General features: G+C 53.8%; 2 protein-coding genes and 1 non-coding gene across 3 annotated transcripts; 1 reads left to right on the plus strand and 2 right to left on the minus strand.

The window, feature by feature from the left end:
* Positions 1-14,229: 14,229 nt before the first annotated feature.
* Positions 14,230-14,559, minus strand: LOC126043994 (beta-keratin-related protein-like). The gene has a single exon (XM_049813085.1). The coding sequence runs from the start codon at positions 14,557-14,559 to the stop codon at positions 14,230-14,232; it is 330 nt and encodes a 109-aa protein (XP_049669042.1).
* Positions 14,560-20,611: 6,052 nt separating this feature from the next.
* LOC126043995 (beta-keratin-related protein-like) lies at positions 20,612-20,941 on the plus strand. Its single transcript, XM_049813087.1, has one exon. It carries the CDS (start codon positions 20,612-20,614, stop codon positions 20,939-20,941), a length of 330 nt encoding a protein of 109 aa, XP_049669044.1.
* Positions 20,942-23,761: 2,820 nt separating this feature from the next.
* On the minus strand, positions 23,762-23,843 carry TRNAS-GCU (transfer RNA serine (anticodon GCU)). Its single transcript has one exon. It is a non-coding gene; the product is annotated as a tRNA-Ser (tRNA).
* Positions 23,844-24,487: the final 644 nt, after the last annotated feature.

Here is a 24,487-nt window from a genome sequence, read left to right on the forward strand (position 1 = left end):
TCTCCCTGCAGCAGTGCTGTAAGGAAGGGAAGAGACATTTTCCAATATCAGCAAGAGTGTTTACTTTTATGCTAAGAACATGTTCAAAATCGTATCAGCCTATATGCTGATTTTAAGAGTTCAGATCGCTCTAACTTTAAAAAGACGTGTTGTATTTCGAGCTGACCTGTTTACCTGGAATCCTCCTTTAGCTCAACTACTCTTCTTGTGCACCCGCAGCCTCTGCTGGCAGGGCAGTATGAGAAGCTGAAAAGTCCTTGACTTAGCTTAGCAACAGCTAAAGCATCAGTGTGTTGTCAACATTATTCTCATCCTAAATCCAAAACAGCACTTTAACAGCTACTCAGAAGAAAACTAACTTTATTCCAGCCAAAACCAGGACAATCCCAACCCCCCTGATTCTGGGTCTGTAACAGGGAAAAAACCCCAACAATTTGGGGCTCCCGGGAAAGCCGAATCCACCTGGATTTGTGCAGCTGGAAAGCAAAAAATCCCCCATTTTCATGCACAAAACCACAACCAAAAGATCACCCCTTTTTATATTGTGGAAATGCACCGAGTCACACCACAAACTGAGTATTTTGGAAAAGCAAAAAACTGCCCAGTTTGGGGAAAATTGGGGGTGAAACACAGTTCAAAGGGCATTGCTGGGGGTCTTTCCAGTGTCGGATTATCTGGCGTGGATTCTTTGTTGTGGGTTATCCCAGGTGAGTTACCTGCTGTGGATCATCCCCAGTGGACCCCCTAGGGTAGGTCATCCCGACCCATGTCCCCCATGCACCTTTGTACTCACCCTCCCCCTGTGTTTGTGTCTCCCCCATGTGCCCCCCCAACTCTTGCTCCAGTCCACCCCCTTCACCCATGCCAGTTTTTAACCCATGGGAGTTGTTTCCCCTGCATCCTCTGCCCTCCTATCTCCTGTCCCTCCTTCATATTCTGCACTCCCCCCCATCACCCATCAGCCTCCAGACCCAGTGTGGTGCCTGCAACCCATTCTCTGTTATTTTTTTCTACTTTTCCTTACAAGTTGTTGTTGTTATTTCTTTTTAATTATTAAACTGTTTTTATCTCAACTCACGGGTTTTCTCACTTTCGCCCTTCCGATTCTCTCCCCTATCCCACCGGGAGTGAGTGAGCTCTTGTGGGGGGCTTCATTGCCGGTGGTGTTAAACTGTGACACAAGGTTAGTTGCAAGCCCTGTCTGGCTAATGCTTGAGGCTCTCCATGTTATTCCTGCCATCTTGACAGGCCATCCTTGTTCTTCATTGCTGCTTTATAGCCGGTGCCTTTTGCTCTGTAAGCAGCAGTACTTGGGTCGTGTAAGTATTGTGTGTTGCAGGCAGCAAAGTGAAACTGCAATGCTTGCTGTTGGGAGCGGCAAGGATAGCAGAGCCACGCTCCTGTATGGAGAAAAGATGGAGCCTCCAGGGCTCTACAGTCATCTGCTGAGCACATCTAATATCCCAACATGCCTCTTTGGGTTCCCTGCTTCATGTCGAATTACTTTGCTTGCTGGAGGGCTGGGTGGTAACACCGTGCAGTCTCTTACCTAAGTGACAAGCCCTGCACAGGAAGCCTTGTGTGTATGCAGGATGAGGAGAGCAGAGCGCTGATAGCACAGAGGTGAGGGAAGGTGCAAACACGACAACAAAGCCCAAGGATCACCAGTGTATCGCTCATCTGCAGATCAGCCACTTGCATCTGGTCTGCTCAGGTGTGCGGTTTCCTGCTAAACGGAGCTGCCCCTCTGGCACAAAGCAGCTTTTGGTCTCTTCTGGCCTGCCTTCAGGATGTCACCTGTGTAGCCTTGTTTTTTAAAATCTCTTGCCAGCATCTGTTGACTCCCTGCTTGTCACTCCCACAACCTTGATGCTACGTGCAGACAGATACAGCAACTCCTGGGGCTTACTGTGGGGCAAAAAATCTCCTGTTCCACAGGTTCCCTGTGCTGCTTCTCCTCAGCATGGACAGAAACAACCACAAGACTTTTAAAGCTGTCAAATGCAAAGGAATGAAATGCTCGAGCCACTTGGATGCTTTTTGGTACAGCAGCAATGAATATTACTGCCTGGGCTGCGAGTGGGAAAAAGGCAGAGAAATACAAGCCTTGTACCTCAGTAAGAAGTTTCCGTCTTTGGATGGTCTAATCACTTCTCATCCAGCTGAGGCTCAGAAAAGGATCATTAAGGGCATGCTGCTGCCCGGCGGCCCAAATCCGGTACTGCAGCTCAGGCGCGGCACGTGCGCGGTGGCGCCCCTGTGTTCCTGGCTGCCGCCCGCCGGTAACGGCAATGCGACACCGCGGGGCGCCGCTGCCTCGCTCGTTGCTGCCTCCTGCTGCTGCTGCTCCTGCTGCTGCTGCTGCTGCTGCTGCCGCCCCGCCCGGGGCGCCCGGCGGCCGGAGCGCGGATCGCAGCGCCGGTGCCGCCCCTGGGCGTGCGCCAGCCGTCAGGTGCGCAGCAGCGCCACCGCCGCCTCGTGGGCAAACTGCGGTACTGCAGCCTGGTGTTGGCGGTTGGTGGCCGGTGTACGTGTGGTCCCTGGGACCAGCGTCGTTGGTGTGCTGGGCGCACCTCCCGTCGGTGGTGGTGGTGGAGGGTTGAGGCCACCAGTGAGGCGATAGAGCTCCTTCGTTGGGTGCGGGGGGTGTCTCCTGCTGACTGGCTGCTTGGGAGTGGCAGGACGGGAAGCTTCAAACTGCCTGCTGCCGCAGGGTCCGGCTCTGCCGGAGGCAAGCCGTGTCAGAGCAGCCCCAGGGAGTTACCCCAGAGCTGACAGAAGGGAAGAGGGGAAGCAGTCAGGCACCCCCTCCAGGTGCAGACACCGGGTACCTTTCCAACTTGCCAGAGCTGCCCTTGAGTCTCCCCCTGCCCTGCTCGCCCCCAGCTCCAGCACCTCCCCTGAAGCCTGTCCCATAGCCCCAGGCCTCCCCAAGCCCTGTTGTGATGGTGGCAAGCTGGCCCTTGATGTGTCTTCAGAACCCCCCGAGGAAGGAGGGCATTTGGCCAGGGGCAAGCTGCAGTAATAATGGTCACTGCTGCTTCTTTCTCTCTCCCAGAGGCTGCGCTGAGGATGTGGTTGTCCATCCCTCCCCTGGGGATGCCATTGATGGCACCCACCTCAGGCTTACATGGGTTGTCTCTGCCTGGCCTTGCTCTTCTCGTGTCATGGGAGCAATAAGGGACAGGTGGAGCACTTACTGGCTATGGACAAGAGCTGCTGTGGCTGAAGCTGTCAGAGAAAGGTAAAGAAGAAGAAATTGAAGGCCATCTGGCCAGCAGCTGACTCCTGCTGCAGACAAGAGAGAGGCTGCCTCTCTGGGTAAGGAAGGATTCCTCTTTGTAGTCCACGGCAGGCCAGACCACCAATGTGTGCCACAGGGTCTGTGTACATCACCAACAGTGTGGTACTGCCGCATAGTACGTGAGGAAGTGAGGCTACATGTCTAGGAAGCCTCGTCTCATAAGAGCTGTGAGACACCAACATATCCTCTTAGGTGGAGGACAGCCAAACAGCCAAAGTTACAGAAAAGGAAGGGAGGATAGAAGGAGAAAGAAGCATCTGAACTATCAAATCCTCCCAGCAGCGCCAAGAGCAAGAGCTGTGGTAAGTCTCGGGGCCCTGGGGCCTTGTCACCCCTCTTGTGTGTCCCGGTCCCTCCCTGCCCCTCCCCTGGCTCTCTCTCTTTCCCATGCTACTGTGTTTTGGTTTTTGTTCTTTTTTTTTTTTTTCCTTCCCTATACCTCTCCTCTCTATTCTTGTGTCTTACTCCCTCTCTGTCTTTTTTCTACCCTCTGTCTCTGTCCTGCAGCCCATCACTGTTTTTTCCTTTTCCATCTCTTTGTCTTGATTGGCATGTGTTTCTTTTTTCCTCACAATTTCTCTGGCCTGTTTCCTGGTGGTTTCCTCTCTGCACCTGCATGTGCTGCTCTGTGTCCCTGCCTTCCTCTCTCCCTCCCTCCTTCCTTCTCTTTCTTTCTGTAGCCCCCTTTGTCTTGCTCACTGTCACTGTTGTTTTTTTTCCTCCATTCTGTATCTTACTATCCCCATCCTACTTCCTGTTCATCTCTTACTCTCTCTGCCCCTCTGTCTTGCTCTCTGTCCCTACTATCCATTGCTTCACTTTGCTGTGTCACTCTCTGTCCCTGTTTTTTTCCTCTTGTGCTCCATCTCTCTGGCATTGTCTCTGTTACTCTCATTGGCTCTCTATCCCAGCATCCTCTTCTCTGTCCCTCTCTCTTTCGCGGTAGCCTGCTTTCTGGCTCCCTAACCCTCACCTGTTTTCTATATCTCTCTGTCCTTCCTCCTGTCTTTCCTTGACCCTCTGGCCTGCTACCCATTACTATCTTTTTTTTCTTTCTCCATCTCTCTGCCTTGGTCCTGTCACTCTCTGCCTCTCTCTTTCTAATGTGTTTTTCTCGATCTCTGCCCTGCTCCCTGTCCCTTTTCTCTTATTCTCTGTCCTCCATCCTCCACCTAACTTTTTGTCTGTATATCTCCATGCCACTGCCTGTCTCATTGTTTCTCGTGATATCCCTCTGCCCAGCTTGCTGTCCCATTATTCTCCTCTGTCCTGCTCCGTGGTCTTTTTTCTCATCCCGCAACCCATCATTGGTTCCCCCCCCTTTGTCCCGATCTGTGTGTCTCTCTTTTTCTCAGTCCCTCTGGCTTGTTCCCTGTCTTTTTCTCTCCCTTCCTCCCTCCCTCATTCCTCTCATTCAGTTTATCTCTCAATCTGTCTGTTGTGCTCCCCGCTTATAATTTTTTCTCTCTTTCCCTCTGTCCTGCTCTCTGACGCTGTTCTTCTGCCACCATGTCCCTGCAGCACTCCTCATCCCTTTTTTATGGACTTCTCCATCTCACTGTCCTTCTCCCTGTACCTTTCTTTCTCTGCTCCTCAGCATTTCTCCCTCATTTCATTTTTATTTCTGTTCCTCAGTCCTGCTTCCCATTGCTGTATTTTCATTTTCTGTATCTGCTGCTCCAGTAATGACTGCCGAGTTGTCCCAGGGGAAGTGTGAGTGTACAGGCACTGAGATCCATAGCAGACACACTCCTGGGACATACATGCATTAATGAATAAACACTTGCTGTCTCCTTTGCACTTGGTGAGTGTCTGTCAGAGCCCAAGAGAGTATGTTACACAGTGGTGTATTGGGTCTGGCTGAGATGGAGTTAATACTCCCCATAGCAGCCCTCATAGCACTGTGCTCTGCATCAGTAGCTAGAAAGGTGTTGATAGCACACCAGTGTTTTGGCTGCTGCTGAGCAGTGCTGGCACAGCATCAAGGCTGTCTCTCCAACATTTTTGCCCTCCCCTCAATGGCAGGCTGGGGCAGGGCAAGATCTTGGGAGGGGACATAACCAGGACAGCTGACCTAAACTAACCAAACAGATATTCCATACCATATGACATCAGCTCAGATATAAAAGCTAAGTGAAGGGAGATGGAAGGGGGGGGCGGGGGGCATTTTGTCTTCTGGAGCAACCACTATGTGTACTGAAGCCCTGCTTCCTGAGAAGCAGCTAGACATCGCCTGCTGATGGGAAGTAGAGAATAACATTATTTGTTTTTAATTTGCTTTCGCGCGTGACCTTTGCTATTACTTTATTAAACTGTCCTTATCTTGACCCACGAGCCTTTTGTTATATTTTCTCTCCCCCGTCCAGCTAAGGAGGGGGAGTGATAGAGCAGCTTTGGTGGGCACCTGGCATCCAAACAGGGTCAACCCACCACAGTCCTTTTTGGCGCCCAACGTGGGGCACGACAATGGCAGTTTTGCATTAAGCGTTCTATAGCTAGTTATTAAGTGGCAAGCTCCCATGCAGGTCACAGAGCTTGTTAGCTGCTTGCTTATCTCTAGCTTGCTGAGTTTGGGAACATGTTAATGCAAATAATGGCTGTGTGTTTTGTCCTGGAACTGATGGCTTTGCTGTGCTGCGGGAGCTATCTTGTGGGGAGAATGAAGGAACATGGGAATGTGCTAATATAAATAATGTCTATGTGCTTTGTGCTGGCAGTGATAGCTTTGCTGTGTTGTGGGAGCTATCTTGTGGAGGAGATAAGGGAACACATCTCCCTCTCCCTACCAGGCATTGACATGAATGGTTTTATTATGCAGGCTCCCGAGGTCCTTGTTGACCCTTATGTGAGCTGTTCAATACTAGTAATTAATACTGGTGGCATATTATGGGTATTGTTGAATCTGGTCTCGTCCTGGTGTAAGAGAAGGCAAGTTTTAGGTGAGGCAATACTGAAATGTGCCCTCAAGCGACTGGTCCCTGGGTGGCAGGGTATATGGAAGGATTTGGGCAGATTCCTTAGGATGGTTATCACCTCCCATAATCTGGGATTTTACATCCAAACAGGCAAGTAACCCTGGCAAACTGACACGCCACGTAATAGAAGGGTGCCTTGCCTATCCCAATGAAAACCAGCAGCTTCTCGCACTGTACTGGGGCCTGGCCTATGCCTACCGAGCCACAGTTCAACACTCTCAGAGGACCATGGTTGAGGCAGGGACCCAGACTGCATTTAAGGACACCATGCTTGAGATAGGGATCCAAACAACAACAACAACAACTACAGTAATTGCCCCAATAGTGAAACGGAAACAGTGGACAAGATCAATGGGTCCATACCATCGATTAGTAAGGGAAGAAGAAGAAGAGGAAAAGCTTGATTTAGAAGCTGGTCCTTCGATAAAGAAATTGGAGGAAGGGGTGAGGGAACTTAAACAGGAAGCAGAAACTACCCGGTCCCTGACATCCTCAGAACTTCGGGACTTGCGGAAAGATTACAGCCGCCAGCCAGGTGAGCGGACTGCTGCCTGGCTGCTCCGATGCTGGGATAACGGGGCTGATAGTCAGCAACTGGAAGGCAAGGAAGCCCAACAGCTGGGATCCCTCTCTAGAAACTGGGGAATTGAAAGAGGAATTGGAAAAGAGGCAGCAGTTTGCAGTCTCTGGAGCTGGATCCTCTCAAGTGTGAGGGCAAGATATCCATTCAAGGAAGATCTTGTCAATTCATCAGAAAAGTGGACTACCGCAGATGAAGGCATCCGGTACCTGAGAGAGTTAGCAGTGGTGGAAGTCATCTACAGTGATCTAGATGATGAGGAAGTTTCCAAAGATCCAGAGGATGTCCTGTGCACATGGGCCATGTGGCAAAAGGTAATTCAAGGTGCCCCAGCGTCGTATTCTAACAGCTTGGCAGCAATGTATTGTCCAGATATGGAAACACCAACTGTGGAGAAAGTGTTGTCTTGGCTCCAAAACTTTGAGGAAAATCTCTGTGTCTCATCATCCCTACAGGACAGTGCCTTGGCTGTTAGGGATGCTCCAAGAGATCAGTCCTCTCCTGCCCCAGTCAGAGGGAAAGGGACCCCAAGGCATATGCCACGTGGTACACTCTGGTTCTTCCTGCGTGACCAAGGGGAGGACATGAGGAAGTGGGATGGTGAACCCACCTTTAAGCTGGAAGCCCGTGTACGTGAACTGAGAGGGAAGACAGCTGTTAAGAAAGGGTCACCCAAGAAGAAGGCTGTCAGCATAGTTGCTGTAGAGGCCCAAGAAGGCACTCAGCAATCCTCCAGGCATAGAAGAACTGAAACCACCTCCCTTGACTCTGGTGAAGGGACTTCTGGTCTGGTACCGCAAGGATTGGACAGTGAATATTTTGATGAGGAACAGCAATAGAGGGTCCCTGCCTTCGGCCAGGAGGAGGAAAGGGATGACTGGATATACTGGACTGTGTGGATTCGATGGCCTGGCACATCAGACCCACAGAAGTATAAGGCTTTGGTAGACACTGGTGCACAGTGTACACTGATGCCATCAGGATACAGGGGCACAGAATCCATCTGGATCTCTGGAGTGACAGGGGGATGCCAAGAATTGACTATACTGGAGGCTGAAGTGAGCTTGACAGGGGACAAGTGGGAAAAGCACCCCATTGTGACCGGCCCAGAGGCCCCTTGTATCCTTGGCATAGACTACCTCAAGAGAGGGTACTTCAAGGACCCAAAGGGGTACCGATGGGCTTTTGGTGTAGCCACTGTAAATGCAGAGAAGATCAAACAGCTATCAACCCTGCCTGGCCTCTCAGAAGATCCCTTCATTGTGGGGTTGCTGCAAGTTGAAGAACAGCAGGTGCCAATTGCTACCAGGACGGTGCACCATCGGCAATATCGGAGAAACCGAGACTCCCTGGCTCCCATCCATGAGCTGATTCATCACCTAGAGAGCCAAGGAGTCATCAGCAAGACTCATTCACCTTTTAATAGTCCTATATGGCCAGAGAAAAGTCTGATGGAGGATGGAGGTTAACAGTAGATTATCGCGGCCTGAATGAAGTGACACCGCCACTGAGTGCTGCTGTACCAGACACGTTAGAGCTCCAATATGAACTGGCATCAAAGGCAGCCACATGGTATGCTACAACTGATATTGCCAATGCATTTTTCTCCATTCCTTTAGCAGCAGAGTGCAGGCCACAGTTTGCTTTCACATGGAGAGGTGTCCAATACACCTGGAATCGACTGCCCCAGGGGTGGAAGCACAGCCCTACCATTTGTCACAGATTAATCCAAATGGCATTGGAACAGGGTGATGCTCCTGAACATTTACAATACATAGATGACATCATCGTGTGGGGCAACGAGGCAGAAGTGTTTGAGAAGGGAAAAAGAATAATTCAGATTCTTCTGAAAGCTGGTTTCGCCTAAAGAAAAGTAAGGTCAAGGGACCTGCACAGGAGATTCAGTTCTTGGGAATAAAATGGCAGGATGGACGCCGTCATGTCCCTATGGATGTGGTTAACAAGATAGCAACTATGTCTCCACCAGCTAACAGGAAAGAAACACAAGCTTTCCTAGGCCTTGTGGGGTTCTGGAGAATGCATATTCCAGGTTATAGTCAGCTTGTGAGCCCTCTCTATCGAGTAACATGGAAAAAGAACTATTTTGAATGGGACCCTGAACAACAACAAGCCTTTGAGCGTATCAGACAGGAAATAGCTCGTGCAGTAGCTCTTGGGCCTGTCCGGACAGGACCAGATGTACAAAATGTACTCTACACTGCAGCTGGGGAACATGGTCTCACCTGGAGCCTGTGGCAGAAAACACCAGGAGAAACCCGAGGTCGACCATTAGGGTTTTGGAGTCGAGGGTACCGAGGATCAGAAGCTTACTACACCCTGACTGAAAAAGAGATACTAGCAGCATATGAGGGGGTTCGAGCCACTTCAGAAGTTGTTGGTATAGAAACATATCTCCTCTTGGCACCACGATTGCCCGTGCTACACTGGATGTTCAAAGGAAACATCCCCTCTACACATGCAACCAGCACTATATGGAGTAAGTGGATAGCATTGATCACGCAACGGGGTCGACTGGGGAAATCTAACCGCCCAGGAATTCTGGAAGAGATCATGGAATGGCCAGAAGGCAGAGATTTTGGAGCATCACCTAAGGAGGTGACTCGTGCCCAAGAGGCACCACCATATAATGAGTTATCAGAAGACAAAAGGTGTTATGCTTTGTTTACTGATGGATCCTGTTGTGTGGTAGGGAACCATCGGAAGTAGAAAGCTGCTGCGTGGAGTCCCACATGACAAGTCGTTGAGGCCACTGAAGGAGAAGGCGAGTCAAGTCAGTTTGCAGAAGTGAAAGCCATCCAACTAGCCCTAGACATTGCTGAACGAGAAAAGTAGCTGGTACTCTTCCTCTATACCAACTCCTGGATGGTGGCTAATGCCCTATGGGCGTGGCTACAGCAGTGGAAGAAGACCAATTGGCAACGCAGAGGTAAACTCATCTGGGCAGCAGCATTGTGGCAGGACATTGCTGCCTGTGTAGAACACATGACTCTAAAGGTACGTCATGTAGATGCTCACGTGCCCAAAGCCGTGCCACTGAAGAATGTCGAAATAATGAACAGGTAGACAAGGCTGCCAAAATAGAAATAGCTTAGGTAGACCTGGACTGGGAGCATAAGGGTGAGCTATCTGTAGCTCGATGGACCCATGAGACATCGGGACATCTAGGGAGAGATGCAACATATAGGTGGGCTCGTGATCGAGGGGTGGACCTGAGCATGGAGGCCATCACACAGGTCACTCATGAATGTGAAACATGTGCTGCAATCAAATGAGCCACCAGAGTAAAGTCTCCCTGGAACAGAGGGCGGTGGCTAGGTTTTCGATATGGCGAGGCCTGGCAAATTGACTACATTGGACTACTGCCACGAACACGCCAAGGCAAGCGCTACGTACTCACCATGGTGGAAGCAACTACTGGTTGGCTAGAAACATATCCTGTAAACCATGCCACTGCCTGAAACACCATCTTAGGCCTCGAAAGGCAAATTTTATGGCGACACAGTACCCCAGAAAGAATTGAATCAGACAATGAGACTCATTTCCGAAATAACCTCATAAGCTCCTGGGCAAAGAAACATGGCATTGAGTGGGTGTACCACATACCCTATCACCCGCAGGCATCTGGAAAAATTGAGAGATATAATGGACTGTTGAAGACTATGTTGAGAGTGCTAGGTAACGGGACATGGAAGCATTGGGATACAAATTTAGCAGAAGCCACTTGGCTAGTTAACACTAGAGGATCTGCTAACCGTCCTGGTCCTGCCCAAACAAAACCCCTATATACTGTGGGAGGAGATAAGGTCCCCGTGGTGCACATGGGGAAGTGGCTGGGGAAGGTAGTGTGGATTGCACCTCCCATGGGAAAAGGCAAACCCATTCGTGGGATTGTCTTTGCTCGGGGACCTGGGTGTACTTGGTGGGTAATGAGGAAGGATGGGGAGACCCAGTGTGTGCCTCAAGGACATTTAACCTTTGGGGAAAAGTAATCTGTGATGTGAGTTGTATGTTGTAGGAAGTAATGTAGCAGGAATGACCTGAACTGCAGAGGAGTGAACTTCTCAAGGAACCAGACAAGTGCATTGGTGACCCAAACCAAGCTGGTGTTGGTGCTCAACAATCGAACATACTGCTTCTCCTGTCCTGACCACTCATCTTGATGGATGGGGCCCAAGTCATAACCTGTGTGTGAACATCTGGAGGAGTGGAAGAAGCCCATGGAATATCTATCTCTTAAAGGACAGGGGATAGTAATTAATAAGAATGTATAAATCTGTACGTTGGGTATAAAAGTGGTTTAAGTATGTAGTTTCAGTTGTAAGTGTAAGGGGTGATGGCTGCAGCTGTGGGCTGAGGCTGCAGGAGCCTCAGGTGGGGCCAGTGAGGCTGACGGTGATGGTCTCTCTGTGTAAAAGGACTGCAGTCTGAGATGGGTTGACCCTGACTGAACACCAGGTGCCCACCAAAGCCGTTATATCACTCCCCCATCCTCAGCTGGACAGGGGAGAGAAAAATATAACAAAAAGCTTGTGGGTCGAGATAAAGACAGGAGAGATCATTCACTAATTATTGTCACGGGCAAAACAGACTCAATTTGGGAAAATTAACTCAATTTATTACAAATCAACCAGATCAAGGTAATGAGAAATAAAACGAAATCTCAGAACACCTTTCCACCACCCCTCCCTTCTTCCCAGGGACAACTTCACTCCCGGATTTCACCACCAAGCCCCCCCAGTGGCACAGGGGGACAGGGATGGGGTTTATGGTCATCATACGTTATTTTCTGCCGCTTCACCTCCTCAGGACGAGGGCTGATCACACTCTTCCCCTGCTCCAGCGTGGGGTCCCACCCACGGGAGACAGTCCTTCACGAACTCTTCCAACATGGGCCATTCCCACGGGCTGCAGTTCTTCATGAACTGCTCCAGCATGGGTCCATTCCACGGTGTGCAGTCCTTCAGGAGCACACTGCTCCAGCGCGGGTCCCCCCACGGGGTCACAAGTCCTGCCAGAAAACCTGCTCTGTGGGCTCCTCTCTCCACAGATCCGCAGGTCCTGCCAGGAACCTGCTCCAGCGCGGGGTTCCCATGGGGTCACAGCCTCCTTCGGGAACCCACCTGCTCCGGCGTGGGGTCCTCCACGGGCTGCAGGTGGATATCTGCTCCACCGTGGACCTCCCTGGACTGCAGGGGGACAGCCTGCCTCACCAGGGTCTTCACCACAGGCTGCAGGGGAATCTTTGCTCTGGTGCCTGGAGCATCTCCTCCCCCTCCTTCTTCACTGACCTTGGTGTCCGCAGGTATGTTTCTCTTACATGTTCTCACTCCTCACTCCGGTGGCTGTTTCTCCCTGTCCCACCTTTTTTTCCTTCTTAAAAATGTTATCACAGAGGCGTTACCACTATCACTGATTGGCTCGGCCTTGGCCGGCGGTGGGTCTGTCTTAGAGCTGGCTGGTATGGGCTCGCTCTCTCTCGAACACAGGGGAAGCTTCCAGCAGCTTCTTACAGAAGGCACCCCTGCAACCCCCCCCCCCACCCTACCAAAACCTTGCCACACAAAACCAATACACAGCCCTAGGGGATGGTGCTGCTGGGGCATACCTGCATAACAGTGCGAAAAAGGTGCAAGGATGTTTCCAACTGGCAGGCATATGGTCAGTTGGAGTCAGGCCCCATCAGGGTGGCTCCCAGGGATTTTCTGAGAGCTGGTGGAGAGGAAACAGGAAAAGGGGCACATGGCTGCACTCCATCCCCTGTCCTGGCTATCTAGAGGCCTTCCACCCCCCTGGAAAAGGCTCTGCGTGCCTCCCCAACTCAACAAAACTCCTCCTGCCCTGCTCACCCCATGCAGCTGCCCCCAACTCCAGCACCGCCCCCGAATCCTGTCCTCACGGCAGCAAGCTGGTCCTTGAATATGCTTTATTGCACCGTAAATGCCGGTGCTGTTAGCATCAGTTCAGGGAAAGAACAGCATCTCCAGAAGCTCCTGTGTGGGAGCAGCTCGAAACATCTGGCATTTGAATCAAGACTGAACATTAGAACTTGCTGTGCTGTATGTTTGCGAAGCTTTGAAGAACTAGTTTTACAAGGTCAGGTCAGAGGACTGCCTGGAGTATGCCTGGGAAGATGTGGCTGAAGACAGTCATGAGTATGTGTGTGGACTGTATGCTTATCTTTAAGTGTTCTGAGGACTGGCAAACATCCCAGCTGAGCCAGATATGCACTTCTGTTTTATTAACAAATAAATATGCTGTAAGAGAAAATAAAGAACTCTTTTTGCTGCTGCTTTGGAAGCAGATTGTCCACTGAGCCTCGTGCTGTCCTGTGGTGCTCTTTTCCTGCACTCATCACAGTTTTCCAGTACTCAAAGGCCACTACAAAGACAATGGAGACTCTCTCTTAACAGCGAGACACATAGAGAGGACAAGGAGCAACAAGCAGAGGCTTCGCCTCAATGTAAGAAAGACTTTTTTTACAGTGAGAACAATCATTCACCGCAACGATCTTCCCAGAGACGTGGTAGAGTCCCCAAGACTAAAGGTCGTCAAGATGCCATTGGACAGGGGGCTAGGTAATCTCATCTAGGCTCCCTTTCCCACAAAAGGTTGGACCAGATGATCTGTTGAGGTTCCTACCAGTCGGGGCGATTCTAGGATCCCATGAAAACTTGGCCTTCCCTCATACTTTGTTTTGTGGCTTTCGAGGTGTCCCGATGGGTAATGGGGCTCCTTCCACAAGAGCTCTCGCCCCAAACCGGCCTTGTCTCCATTGCTATGGGATGTCAGGGGCAAAAGACGAGGCCCTCTCAAACCCAGGAACTACGGAGAAAACCGTCGTTTTACCAAGGGAGGAACAACTCTGTTGGATACTCAGCTGGCTGGGACTGGAGAAGAGGGGAGAATGAAACACGACTCCCTTGCAAAGCTGATGCCCAATGTCTTTAATGAGAAAATCAAAGGCGAAAGGAAGAGACGGGAGCATTTGGGAGGCTGAGTAAAGCTCAGAGGAGTGCTGCCATCTGAGGGAAAACGTCCGCGGCAGGGATGCTTCTTTTCCAGTTCCCCTTCAAGGCTCTGGCAGTCACCTAGCGTATCACCTAGACCCGTTGCCACGGAAGGAAGGAGGAGGTATTTCACGGGGAGCATGAGGTAAAGCAGGGCAAGAGGGGGAAAGAGAGAGGCTTCCTTGGAAGAGACGGAAGGCCAGCGCAGGCCCCTTCCTCCCAGCGCAGGCGGAGAAGCGGGAGCTCGGCTCCTCTGCAGACCACGGCCACACTCTCAGGGCTGGCTCCAGGGCTTTCCTCGAGGCTCCTGGCGCTCGGCCACGGGCAGGCGATCCACGGGCTTCAGCATAAGAGATTGCCCCGTCCCAGAGGCCCACAGAGCCCACGGCCCAGACCGGACCACCCAAAGCCCCCCAGCCCCAGGGAGCCCCCAGAAGCGATGGGCACACTGCCAGCGCTGAGAGAGCTCCCCACGGCAGCCGACGCGGTGGATCCCACAGCTGTGCTCTGAGGGAAGGAGCTGAGGATTGGGCCCGGCAGCGTCACCAGGACTGGCGAGGGCTGGATCGTAACGCTGGAGTCGGCGCACCGGAGGACGCAGGGCTCGTTGCAGCTGTTGGCAAGCGGGGTTGGGCCGCAGGCGGCTGGCAGGCAGGAGCTGTAGCACGACATGTCTCGCGGAGGGAGGCGACCCTGTAAGACCGGGAGGGAGCAGAGGGCATTAGCCGTTGGGCCCTTTCGGACACCCAGCCTGGCTCCCCTGAAAACGGGCAGCGCCTGGGAGCTCAGCGGAGAGAGATTTGGGATGGGGCACGGGTCAAGAAAGCTGTGTCCAGCAGCAAGGCTCACAATGGTGCCCTGCTGTGCTCTTGGCCGAACACCACAACGCACCCTCCTCTCCACCGTCTTAACCTCCCCGCTGCCTGGTCACACCCTGCCCTATCTGAAGACCTCTTCTCTCAGCCGCCTGGGATGTCTCACCCACAGGGACCTGGGCTAACGTGGCCAGAGTTACTTGCAACACCCCCATGAAATGCAGGGTCCCACTTGGTAATCATTCTCCAAGGCGGAAGCAGTGGCATGGCCCAACAGTTGACGGACCTCCAGTGTCTGAAGAGAGGGGGGGTTCTGGGCCTTTTGGTGGGCCTGCAGTGGGCATTTGCTTGTAATTGAAGGGTGATCCGAGAGGGTGCGTCCAAACGCAAGGAAGCTCCTCCCGTCCAAGTCAAGCTCCTTCGCGGCCTATACCTCAGCTGGCCTTGCCACTCCCAGGCGTGCCTGACGTGTGGAGGCACCCTGCTACCTCCGGTTGCTCCATTACCAAGGGTACGTCTGCAGGCTGTGAGGCTATTTCACAACAGTCCTTCTGCTCAGCCTTGAAGGCTTGGCAGGGAAGGCGCTCCAGAGAGAGCCCTCAGTAAGCCCCCTCCCAGTATGCGGAACTGGATGCCAGGTTTTTCAGATGGGTTGAGCATAGCCTTGATGCCATGGCCTTAGTCAGGGAAAGATTTCCTACTGCAGACCAAGAGGCTCCCCCTCTTCTTGGCGTCAGGCTGTGTACCTCCGGATCATCAGCCCTTGTACCAGCATCAATGTGTTCGCTCAGACAAACAGGTCTCCTTCTCCCCCCTCCCCGCCCTCGAGACCCCTACTCTTGGCAGGTCAGGCTCCTCTCGCCCACTTCTCTCAGGAGGGGACATGTCTGAGTAAAACGCAACAGGGCTCCTGGAGACGGCAGCCACTACGGAAGAAGACGTCTATGGTGGGACTAGCTCTCCTGAGGAAGCTCCTCGTCAGGCCAATAGTGCAAAGGGAGCATTGCCGAACTGTGGATGGCAGAGGAAGTGCCCAGGCACTGGTTAGAGAGTGCTGGCCGTACGTCCTGAGCCTTGGAAAGAACCGCTGCTGGCAAAGAAACCAACCCATGCCCTGTTTCACAAACTAGACCATTCACCGAGGACAAGGGAGGCAAAACGCATGCAGCCCTCTCCACAAAAACTGTCCTGCCAACCGAGGAGACGAGAGGCAAAATGAACTGAGACTTACCAACTTCCCAGAGCAGAGGAAGGCACGAGGAGAGGATAGGGGAGCTGGGAGTTGGGCACACTTTTATCCAGCGGGCCAGAGCCCCAGGGGAGCTGAAAAATGACACAAACATGAAGCATGTTGAGAAACAGCAATTTTGGCTTCTCAAAGCTCTGCTGGTAGATGAAAGACATGCCTCCTTTGCCTGAAATGCTTGGCTCCCCTTTCATCCTGGGTAGCACTGAAGTGATTTTGTTGATAGCAATTATGTTTCTTCCCCAGACCAAGGCTCGTTTGAGGCCTCATTCCAGCAGCAGATTCAGGCCACGAGTGGGTGTTGTGCACGTCCTGCCCTTCCTGGGGAACACGGCCACCACTCACTTAGGACTTTGCCTGTGGAGCGCGCCTGAAGGCCACTCAGAAGGGTCTCTCTTTGATGGGCTGAGGCTGACCGGGAGCAACACCAGTGCCTGCAGGCTATGGAGCGGCTCAGCGCCCAGCCAGGCCTCTGCAGGATGGCTGTTCCGCTGAGGGACAGAGGACGGAGGAGACTCAGATCCGCGGGGTGACTGGAAGGTGGTGGTCAAACGAGGCCCTCCTGCAGTCCGGAGAGAAACCGCGTTGCGTGCAGGGATGGGGACGCTGAGGCCATTGCTGGAGTGGATGAGGGTACTCGGCGGCAGATCTCTGCTCCCCCCCTGGGCCTCGGTGATGCACACACTTGCCAGCCATGCAAAGGAAGCCCAGCAGTTGAGCTGTCGTCTTCGGTCAGGAAAGGCCAGAGTGTTTTCTTTGGGAACTGCACAGCCCTCGTCTCGCCTGCCAGGACTTTACTCATTACTCTCCTGAGGAGAAGCAAGGGCTCAACGTGGCCCTGGAGAGCAATGAAGGAGCCTGCTGACTCATGCCTGAAAGTGAGCCATCACCAAGTGGACCTGTTTGCTTCGGCGCAGTCTTCCCAAACAACACTCATCTTTGCATCGTTGCTGGGTGCTCGTTCAGGTCACTGACCCAAAGGGTCTGGCTTGTTTTTCCTGGCTCAGGGACGGATTGGCACATTTAATTGCAAGGTGGCACCAGCAGACCACCTCGGAGTCACCTGTGAGTCACCAAAAAGTGCCGAGGCACTATGAGAGACCTCAGCTCCACCTCGGTGCGAATCATCCATGCACTGGCATGAGGGGCTCTGGGGGAAATGGACTCAGACGTGCAGAGGACCCTAGGCGCAACCTCATGTCCGCATTCCTGCAGAAATGCAGCTTTTTGTACAGTGTTGTCACCATGGCTGTTAACATCTTGCCCAACCGCTTGGTGACTCCTTGACATCCTGTCATGCTCCTTGGTGAAACTGCAGCCAAAGGAGGACATCATGGACGTGCCCTGACGTTCCCACTCCCGCACAATTCTGGAGCACAGACCAAACTGAGGAAAGTTGACGCCGCTATGTGTCCAGGGCCTGGGGAGCCTGCTTTTTTGACGGACCGGTGTGACAGACCACCGGACTGAGGCTGCAGCCACTGAGTGGCACCAGGTGGTGCTCCCTGCTGCCCTACGAGACATAGAGGAGACTGGGCCAGACGGTCTGGGAAGGCTGCGGGGAGGGGAGCTCAACGGCCAGGCATGTGGCACCAGCCCTGAGAGCTGCCTGGAAAAGGCCTCTGACTACCCACGTTGCTCGGGAAGGTGGGCCACGCTCTCACCCGGGCGGCCGTGCTGTTTGGGGGAAGGGTCTTGGGAGGGGATTGTTGTTTCCTCCTGCAGAGGATTGATGGCTCTGTCTCACTTCTGCTGTCATTTCCAGCAGGGCCATGCTCTGGGGCTGTTGTGCCATCCTGCCAGGACGGTCGACCCAGTGCCACAGCTCACAGCAGAAACGCACTCGCTGCGTACAGGCAGAAACAGGTCCCAGGAGCCAGTATGGCACCAGGGTGGGAGGCAGCCACCCGCGGCTCTTTTCCAGGTGGAACTGGAAGCGCACTGACAAAGCAGCCAGTGATGCTCCCTCCTGAAAGGCTCTGAGAGGAACTTGCGAGGCACTCAAGCCCCAGCGTGTCCTCAACCGAAGGGCAGGAAGCAGCTGCCTAACTCTTCCAGCCCCCAGAGCCCCAAGATGTGGCCCTTTGAGATGTGGCCATGCCCCTCAGAAGAGGCACGGGTTGCCCACAGCAATCTCCACGGGGGAAGCCGCCAGCAGGAACCAGCCACGAGGGAAACTCCCCGAATGGGACGACCTGCCTGTCGTGGCTTAACCCTAGCCGGCAACTGAGCACCACGCAGCCGCTCACTCACCTCCCTCACAGTGGCATCAGAGGGGTAAAAGTGAGAAAGCTCGTGGGCTGAGATAAAGGCAGTTTAATAGGTAAAGCAAAAGCCGTGCACGCAGGCAAAGGAAAACAAGGGATTCCTTCACTACTTCCCATCGGCAGGCAGGTGTTCCGCCTCCATCTCCAGAAAAGCAGGGCTCCATCACGCGTAACAGTTACTTGGGAAGACAAACGCCATCACTCCGAACGCCCCCTCCCTTCCTTCTTCTTCCCCCAGCTTTATATGCTGAGCATGACATCATATGGTCTGGATTATCCCTTTTGTCAGTTGGGGTCAGCTGTCCCAGCTGTGTCTCCTCCCAACTTCTTGTGCGCCCCCAGCCTAGTCGCCGGTGGGGTGGTGTGAGAAGCAGAAAAGGCCTTGACTCTGTAGAAGCACTGCTCAGCAGTAACGAAAGCATCTCAGCATTATCAACGCTGTTTTCAGCACAAATCCAAAACATAGCCCCATACTAGCTACTATGGAGAAAATGAACTCTATCCCAGCCAAAACCAGCACACTGCCCTACGGCTGCTCTGTTCCCGGATGGTGCACTAATGGAGGTGCGCTCAAACTACTGATGTGCACCAACCAGCACGTGCCAAAGGCCGCGGTGGGTGAGGCGAGAAGTTGAGTACCGCCTTGCTGTTCGTCCCTCCCTGCTCTCCCTTCTGGCAATTGAGAGGCCATGCAAAGAGGAGCAGACGCCAGGACAGACACTATGCTCCTCACGTAGCCTCCTTTGCCACCAGACAGGAGCATGACACAGCCCGTCACACCTCCGCTACAGCAGGCAGTGAGTACCATTGCTGGGCTGCTCCCCTCCTTGGCCTGCCACCCTGCCCCGCTGCTGGATGCGGGAAGGGTGGCGAGGCATTCCTCTGCCGCATGAGGAGCCTGGCATTTGCTGTGCCTGAGCAAAGCTGAGGCAGCGGGAGAGGGCACATGCATCCACCTGCCTCAGCAGGCATGTGGTAACACCTGAGGGCAGGAAGCGGGCAGCACAGGCCCATCCTTGCTCCGCAAGATGCCTTCTGCTTTGAACTGCAGCCACAAGAGGACATGTCCTTCCCAGGGCTGGCAAGGCAACCGAAAGTGAAGAGCACCCTCAGTCAAATGCCTGTGAGTTTACTCCTCAGCCACTTTGACCTTGAACCCTTGGGGCTGACTACCCACTTTGAGAATGACAGTTTTGAGAATGAGAATTGACAGATTTCCATAGAACAAGATTTCCGCGCCCCCGCCCCCTTCCCATTTTTTCCTTTGTTTCGGGGCCACCACAGAGCTACCGGGCCACCTCTAGGAATGGTCCCAGTGCCCCCACCCCTTCACACAGCGGCGCTTCTCTCCATCTCACAGAGGGTCCTTCCTTGGCCTTCACCTTCCAACCACCTCTGGGCTTCTGAGTCCCCTCCTTTCCGTCTCCCTCGGCCAGAGAAGCATCCAGCTGGGGCTTGGCTGATTGCTGAGCCCTTCCATGGCCCTGCGGGGCCTTGTGTTTCTCAGGGTCAGCCTCAGCCCTTCAACAGGAGACCCACGTGAGTGGCCTTCATCAGGAGTGCTCCACAGCTGAAGGCCTGACTGAGAGTGGTAGTCACGTTCCCCAGCAAGGATGTGCACAACCCACACACAGGCCCTGGAGCTACTGAAACCCTTTCCTGGGAGCTGGCATGGGACCTCAAATGACCGTTGCTTTGAGGAGCCAGCATCTAATGCATCACTGTGCTCTCGCCCAGTAGGGAAATGCAAGCCAGACCTTTCAGATGAAAGAGACAAGCTCTTCATCTCTTGGCTGCGCTTTGCAAGCCTCAAATTGCTGTTGGTCAATGTGCTTCACACAGAAGGCGCGTTCCAGCTCTCCTGAGGCGCTGGCTCACCATATAAAAAGCCTGTGCCACTCCAGGCCCTTCCATCCAAATCTCTTCCCTTGCTCTCCACGGTGAACTTGGTAAGTCTGAACTCACTCCTTCTCTTCCTGCTGGTAGGATTTCTGTCACGGGGATTGCTTCCCTTCTGTGCGTGGTCCTTCTGATATGTGGTCCAGGCTTGAAAACACGTTGTGCTTCCCTCTTCCGGGAGGCGAGTTGGTGAGGGAAGAGGGGAGGCTTCAGTCCCTTCCGAGAGGGACTGGGCTCTTTTGTAGCAGCGGCTCTGCTGAAGCCTGAGGCTGAACGACCAGTACCATCTAACCGGTCGTCAGGTACTTCCTCCCCCAACGACAGTGCAGCGACATGCCTCGGTCACTCTTGGCGTGGAAGGGAACTTTTCAGGGAGATCTGGCCCTACGCAGGCACTGCCCGTTTTCAGGGGAGCCAAGCTGGGCGTCCGAAAGGGCCCAACGGCTAATGCCCTCTGCTCCCTCCCGGTCTTACAGGGTCGCCTCCCTCCGCGAGACATGTCGTGCTACAGCTCCTGCCTGCCAGCCGCCTGCGGCCCAACCCCGCTTGCCAACAGCTGCAACGAGCCCTGCGTCCTCCGGTGCGCCGACTCCAGCGTTGCGATCCAGCCCTCGCCAGTCCTGGTGACGCTGCCGGGCCCAATCCTCAGCTCCTTCCCTCAGAGCACAGCTGTGGGATCCACCGCGTCGGCTGCCGTGGGGAGCTCTCTCAGCGCTGGCAGTGTGCCCATCGCTTCTGGGGGCTCCCTGGGGCTGGGGGGCTTTGGGTGGTCTGGTCTGGGCCGTGGGCTCTGTGGGCCTCTGGGATGGGGCAATCTCTTATGCTGAAGCCCGTGGATCGCCTGCCCGTGGCCGAGCGCCAGGAGCCTCGAGGAAAGCCCTGGAGCCAGCCCTGAGAGCGTGGCCGTGGTCTGCAGAGGAGCCGAGCTCCCGCTTCTCCGCCTGCGCTGGGAGGAAGGGGCCTGCGCTGGCCTTCCGTCTCTTCCAAGGAAGCCTCTCTCTTTCCCCCTCTTGCCCTGCTTTACCTCATGCTCCCCGTGAAATACCTCCTCCTTCCTTCCGTGGCAACGGGTCTAGGTGATACGCTAGGTGACTGCCAGAGCCTTGAAGGGGAACTGGAAAAGAAGCATCCCTGCCGCGGACGTTTTCCCTCAGATGGCAGCACTCCTCTGAGCTTTACTCAGCCTCCCAAATGCTCCCGTCTCTTCCTTTCGCCTTTGATTTTCTCATTAAAGACATTGGGCATCAGCTTTGCAAGGGAGTCGTGTTTCATTCTCCCCTCTTCTCCAGTCCCAGCCAGCTGAGTATCCAACAGAGTTGTTCCTCCCTTGGTAAAACGACGGTTTTCTCCGTAGTTCCTGGGTTTGAGAGGGCCTCGTCTTTTGCCCCTGACATCCCATAGCAATGGAGACAAGGCCGGTTTGGGGCGAGAGCTCTTGTGGAAGGAGCCCCATTACCCATCGGGACACCTCGAAAGCCACAAAACAAAGTATGAGGGAAGGCCAAGTTTTCATGGGATCCTAGAATCGCCCCGACTGGTAGGAACCTCAACAGATCATCTGGTCCAACCTTTTGTGGGAAAGGGAGCCTAGATGAGATTACCTAGCCCCCTGTCCAATGGCATCTTGACGACCTTTAGTCTTGGGGACTCTATCACGTCTCTGGGAAGATCGTTGCGGTGAATGATTGTTCTCACTGTAAAAAAAGTCTTTCTTACATCGAGGCGAAGCCTCTGCTGGTTGCTCCCTGTCCTCTCTCTGTGTCTCGCTGTTAAGAGAGAGTCTCCGTCGTCTTTGTAGTGGCCTTTAAGTACTGGAAAACTGTGATGAGTGCAGGAAAAGAGCACCACAGGACAGCACGAGGCTCAGTATGGGATGTATACATGGATCTGTGTGTGTGTGCCTCCTGGGAGGCATGCTCAGCCTCGCTGCTGGCTGGGCCTGGGGGCGTGGAGCTGTGGCAGCCTGAGCTCTGCTGGGCTCCTGGGTTCAGCAGCCACTGAAGAGAAAGGGATCCTTCTGGGCTGTCCAAACCACCAAGCTCATCTGTCGATGAGAAAGAGTTCTGCTCTTCTTCTCTTCCCTGAGGCTGGCCAGGCGAGATTAAGGTGCCCATGAAGAAGCTGACCCCTCCGCAGCAGGCAGCCCCTTTCTCATCTCCCACAGGCTCTGCCTCTGGATTCAGACCCAATGGGCTGGCAGTGGCCCCCTTTGCCTGGCTCACAGGCCTTAGGGATACGCGAGGCTTGCGGCGGGGTGGGGTCAGCAGCATTCTGAGCTCTGAGCCCCTTGGCCAAACCCCAGCCTCTTCTTCTCGTATCATGTTTGCATGCTGGCGCGTGCGGGCACGCTGCTCACAGGTGCTGGTCAGCAGGAGCCACGAGGCATCCTTGGAAGTGCAAACCTACTGGGAAGGGCACCCAGAGGAGAGCAGAGTGGGGAGAGCAAGAAGCCCACGGTCGTGGGGAAGAGCTATCCGAAGGAAATTGGGAGAGGGAGGCAGGTGGCCAGGGCGGCAGAAGTGCAAGTGTGTGTAAGGGAGGGGAGGTCGTGTGGGCAGGAAGAGGCTCCAGCCAGCTCTGTGCCTTTCACAACCACGCTGGATCGTCCCTGTTCCTCTGACCCCTGCCAAGTCGCTCCTGACCGCCCGGGACAGCACATCCCTTGGTGGCATGGCTGGCTGCTGGCTACTCCTGCCTGCACACGGGTCTTCCCTGAAGATCCCTGCTTTGTCACAAAACCGGTTAAGGGCTTGGCGAGTCTGAAATAGGAGGGGAGGCTGTGAGAGCTGGGATTCTTCCCACACCTGGCGGAAGGGAATGAAGAGGGAGCCAGACTCCTCTCACTAGTACCAACTGGCAGCGCAAGAGTCAATGGGCACAAATTAAAACACGTGAAATTCCATCGCAAGGCAGGAAACCACTTTCTTACCGTGAGGGTGGTCAAACAGTGGACCAGGTTGCCCAGAGAGGTTGTGGAGTCTCCATCCTTGGAGATACTCAAAACCCAACCCGGCTATGTCCTATGCAACCTGCTCAAGTTGACCTTGCTGGAGCAGTTGGCTTGGACTAAAGGATCTCAGGAGGTCCCTTGCAACCCCAGCGATTCTGAGATTCTGTGAACGGATAAGAGCAATGTCTTCCGTAGCAAAATACCTTACCTGAAATGTTCTGTGACTGGAAGTGCTTTACGCCTATTTTTGTTTTTCGTTCCCATGGCTGGTTGAGCCTTACCGAAGGCAAGGTAAACAACATCCACCGCTCTTCCCTTCCCCACCAAGCTAGTCACCTCACTGTAGAAGGCTACCAGCTTGGGTAAGCATGACTTCTCCTTTGTAAATCCATGCTTGCTACTCCCAACCACCTTCCTGTGCTACCTATGTTTGGAAACTACTTCCAAGATGTTTTGCTCTATCGTCTTCCCAGGGACCGCGGAGAGGCTGACCATCCTGTGAGTTCCCTGGATCTTCGTCCTCTCCCTTCTTGTTCCTCTTGCCTATGTGGAGACAGAAGAAGTTGAGGTGCATCCTGAGGCACTTCAAACCCTTGCAAGTTTCTTTGCAGGCCACTCTCATCTCAAAACAAAGGCTTACTTGGGGGCACACATCGAGCTGCTCACACTCAGAAACTCTGACTGTTGTTGGGCTGACCGACGAGGATGGGATTCGAACCCATGCGTGCAGAGCACAATGGATTAGCAGTCCATCGCCTTCACCACTCGGCCACCTCGTCAGCATGCTGCTGCTGCTGCCCCTGCCACTGCTGCCGCTGCTCCTGCTGCTGCTTCTCCTGCTGCTGCTTCTTCTGCTCCTGCTCCTCCTGCTCCTGCTCCTACTCCTGCCACTGCCACTGCCACTCCACTGCTCCTGATCTTGCTGTTCCTGCTCCTGCTCCTGCTCCTGACACCTGCACCTTTTTAACCTGCTTCTTGACATGGCAGAGAAGGAGCCAGCCTCCAGCTTTTGCCTTTTGGGACTGGTCCACTCTCCCGACACCTGGGCTCAGCTCCAGGGACCTTTCGGAAATAGGTCTCAGCATTCACATCAGAAAATGACTGAACAGCGGAGCCCCACGCTCCTTCCCGGGAAGGAACGCGGGAGAGTGACCCCGGAGTGGCTCAGCGCCTCCAAAGGACTTGAGCCTGGCTTTGAGATTAATTTGTCACCAGCCACGTTCCCCTCGCACTCTGGAAGGATACCACCAGCTCATACGGACAGGAGTCACTCACGCTTGACTGGTGGTGGACTTTTCACCAGGACAGAGCGTGTGCCTCAGGCTTGGCTGTGGTGTCTCTGTGCTGTTCCCCCTGGCGCTCACCCAGGATCTCGTCACAGGCTGCTTCTCTCCCAGCACGGCTAACAGTCAGGAATGAAGAG

Source organism: Accipiter gentilis, chromosome 10 (genome assembly GCF_929443795.1).
Source record: "Accipiter gentilis chromosome 10, bAccGen1.1, whole genome shotgun sequence".
Lineage (NCBI taxonomy): Eukaryota > Metazoa > Chordata > Aves > Accipitriformes > Accipitridae > Astur > Astur gentilis.